General features: G+C 32.1%; 1 protein-coding gene across 1 annotated transcript in view; it reads left to right on the top strand.

Moving 5' to 3' along the window:
- Nucleotides 1–3,712, top strand: part of LOC117169784 (negative elongation factor E) — a 35,784-nt gene that overhangs the window by 15,120 nt on the left and 16,952 nt on the right. Inside the window, exon 2 of the mRNA XM_033356292.1 lies at nucleotides 2,509–2,583. Coding sequence (XP_033212183.1) covers nucleotides 2,509–2,583 — 75 coding nt within the window. The remainder of the gene's footprint in view (nucleotides 1–2,508; nucleotides 2,584–3,712) is intronic.

Raw genomic sequence — 3,712 nt, 5'->3', positions numbered from 1 at the left:
GATATGCCTACAGCATTAGCTACCTCTCTCAATTTCACTTTGGGATCATTCAACATCATATCATGAATTTTTTCGACATTTTCTGGTGTAGTGACCTCTTTTTGGCGCCCATATAGTTCAGCATCAACTGTGTTCGTACGGCCACAACGAAACTCGGTAAACCACTTATGAATCGTTCCAATCGACGGTGCAGAGTCCGGCTAATACTTATCCAGCTTGGCCTTGGTCTCGAATATTGTTTTCTTGCGAAGATAGTAGTGTTCGATTAAAACACGAAACTCAGATTTTTCCATATTAAAAAAAACTCGGAGGTTTTTCGCTTCTCAGTGCTGTAACTTGTAAATGCGTAAACATAAATGGCTGAAGTTTTGACAGGCGTCATTTGAAGGATCAAGCTCGACGAAAATGGTTCACATTAGTGAATACTAATGCCATCTCTTAGAATTTTCAGGTACTTATCAGACTGCCTAGTATGTTTTAGGCTCTTAACTATGAAATTTAGAAAAATCTATTTCTAATTTTTAATCCGAAAGCTTAACAAAGGACCGTTGAGTGTCGGCTACTCTGTTGAGAGAGCCTCTCTGCTTCTTATTTATGATCGAATTCTTATTTCAATTTCAGCCTCTCTGCTTGTTATTTATGATCATATTTTTATTTCGGAAAGGAAATTGTAAAGCTTCCAAAACATTTAAATGAACTACCTGGACCTTTAAATATATATACATACCTGAGTGCCTGCGAAGAATTTCTCAGAGCCTTGAGAATCTTTAGCATATACTCCGAGATTTCTATCGGTAGCATATCAGGTATTCAATAGAAGATGGCTATAGGTTTCTTTCCACAGTGGGAAAAAATTCACTCGTTTGGTTAAAAATAACGTACAGCCCACAAATATTATATAAATTATAAATATGTCGAAAAAATTGCCATTTTTTATATTTGACGTTCTCGGTGCACGTCATCAACAGGGAAGTTACTCAAATCGCCAAGTTTCACATAGTAACATTAAGTAAAGATTGTCAATGTTATATAATAAACAAAAAAATTGTGGAAACAATAATTATGGGTTGAAATAATGTTTTCTATTATTCTCCATAATTTTCGTTTTTTTAAGTTATACCCTACCGATTGAAATCCCTGAATATTCATTGAAGATCCTCATGCTCGGAGAAGCTTTAGAGAATATTCTCCGAAGGCACTTAGGTAGATATATTTAAAGGTCAGGTAGCTCGTTTAAATGTTCGGAAGGCTTTAAAATGTCAAGCAGAGATGCTATCAGAATGGGGAAGCCGAAACTCAAGGGTTCTTTGTTAAGCTTTCGGATTAAAATTTAGAAATAGATTTTTTTAAATTTCATAGTTAACAGCCTAAAACATAAAAATTCAGAATCTACGGGTTTCGATTATTTCAGATATCTTTTTTTAAGCTGTTGAAAATTGTAATGAATACAGGTCGGCCTCTGAATAGGCGACTGGGGAGGAAGCGTTTTCGCGAGTTGAGTTCCTCTCACCACAAGACTCCATCGAGGCATAATCTGATCTTTTGTTTGCTTTCTTCGATCTCGGGGCATTTGCTCTAAATAGGCGACAGCTCAGTAGTGACTTTTTATTAGCGTTTTAACACATTTACATATTACTTTTTGATATATGTTTTAAAATTTTATCAAAATTATAATTGAATATTTAATAATATTGTTAATATGTACATATTACGTTTTTAAATATAGATTTTATTTATTTATTTCATATACAAATATTTAGATAATGATGTACATACATAATATATTTTAAAAAATTAAATAAGTTTACAAGAACGAATACTTAATATATTATGTGTAGTAAAGAAATAAATAAAAATTTCTATTCAAATATCGTCATCTAATAAAACTTCTAACGATGACTTGAGAAGTTTAAAGGCATTGTTGCTTTCTTCATTATACGAAGTACTTTGGCTTAAAAAAATATTCTTCTATTGAGATACAAATCAAATTGTATACGTACAAATTGATACAAATGAAAATTGTATACGCAGGCAAGTTTCAACTGATATACTGTAATATAATTAATTAATTAATAATAATGATAATTTATACGGATTGTATTGATAATTTGTTAAAATTACACAAAACAATCTATATCAATACACTTCACTGAAACAAACCAAATGATCGCACAACTCGCGCAGTCGCCTATTCAGAGTAAATGCCCCAAGATCGAAAAAGCCAAACAAAAGATCAGATTATGCCTCGACTGAGTCTTGTGGTGGGGGGAGCTCAGTTCGCGGAAACGCTTCTTCACCAGTCACCTATTCAGAGACCGACCTGTATAACGTGTCTCTCATGAATGGAATGAGATACGCCAAAACAGAGAGCATTTTTGTATAATGAGAAAGTTCATCAATTAAAAAAAGTGTTAATAATTTGAAGAAACATTCAAAAAGAGAGTCGGGTTGGTGACGACCAACTACTGTAAATAACTGTGCCAGCCTGGTACGTGACGAATACAAAAGGATTATTATATTATCGTTGCATCACTCTTAAAAAGACCCAAATCTCTCAGACTGTCTCTAGAGAGGAAATCATTGGTAAGATTACGATATCCGTGGCGACAAAGTTTGAATGTGGATTCCTACAGGATTTTTAGCAACACACATGAATCTGAAAGGTTTAAATCGATATCTCGAATTGTTTTAGATTTATCATTTTTTAAACGTTTTTTTTTAATGCACATAATTTCTGAAGTTCATGTCGATAGGCGATTTTTGTACAAGAAAAAGGAGTTTTTATAGAATAAGGGAAAAGGGGCAGGGGTGTGATCTTACATTATTTTTATGACCAGTAACAGGGTTGCCTTCGATATCTCGAAAACTATTCGAGATATCGATCTAAAACTTTCAGATTCGTATTTCTCACAGCAAATCCTATAAGAATACACATCAAGAATGCATATCGTCATCTCCCAAATTAATTGAAAAAAAATTTGTTTAAACAATTTGTTTGGACAAATTATTGCACTATTAACTAATTTTGCAAAAGAAATACCAGAATTAGCTTGAATGGAAAAAGTTACATCCGAAATAGTTCTTTTATGTTTTAAAATTTTGTTAATAACGCAATAATTTGTTTAAACAAATTAATTTCTCAAAAGCAATGATAAATTTGAAATCGGCGATGCCCTAAACCCTTAAAACTATATCTGGTTTATATGGTTCGTGGTTAAAAAACCTTATGGTCACAGAAGAATTTAAAGGACTGAGTTGGCGGTGACCTTGTTATTATACAACATTTTTTTATCCGCCATATTGGACACGATATTGATATTTTTTAAATAATAATAAGGATGATTGAAAATAGGTTTTTAAAACGAACATTAAAATGATATTAAAATAAACATCACATACAAATAAAAAATTTATTTTTCGGCTGCCATTTTGAAATTGAACAATTTAGTAGTTTATTTAATGTCAGCAACACCATAAATATGGAATTAAATAATAATCTCGGGTTTCTCATTGCTTTATTCACCTTAAAAATAGAATACCTGGAGAGCCTGTAAAAAAGCACTTTTTTTTAGATATTTTGGTCCGCTATTTTTAAAAAAAGTAATTCTGAAAAAATTTGAGATGAAAGCACACATTTCAAAGATAATCTGGGCTAAATTTGGAGAAAAAATCTGTTTACGAGATATTTAGGTGGCGCGATTGACATGGAATT

Source organism: Belonocnema kinseyi, chromosome 3, assembly GCF_010883055.1.
Source record: "Belonocnema kinseyi isolate 2016_QV_RU_SX_M_011 chromosome 3, B_treatae_v1, whole genome shotgun sequence".
In the NCBI taxonomy this organism is placed as follows: domain Eukaryota; kingdom Metazoa; phylum Arthropoda; class Insecta; order Hymenoptera; family Cynipidae; genus Belonocnema; species Belonocnema kinseyi.
This window is presented reverse-complemented; position numbering and strand designations above follow the sequence as displayed.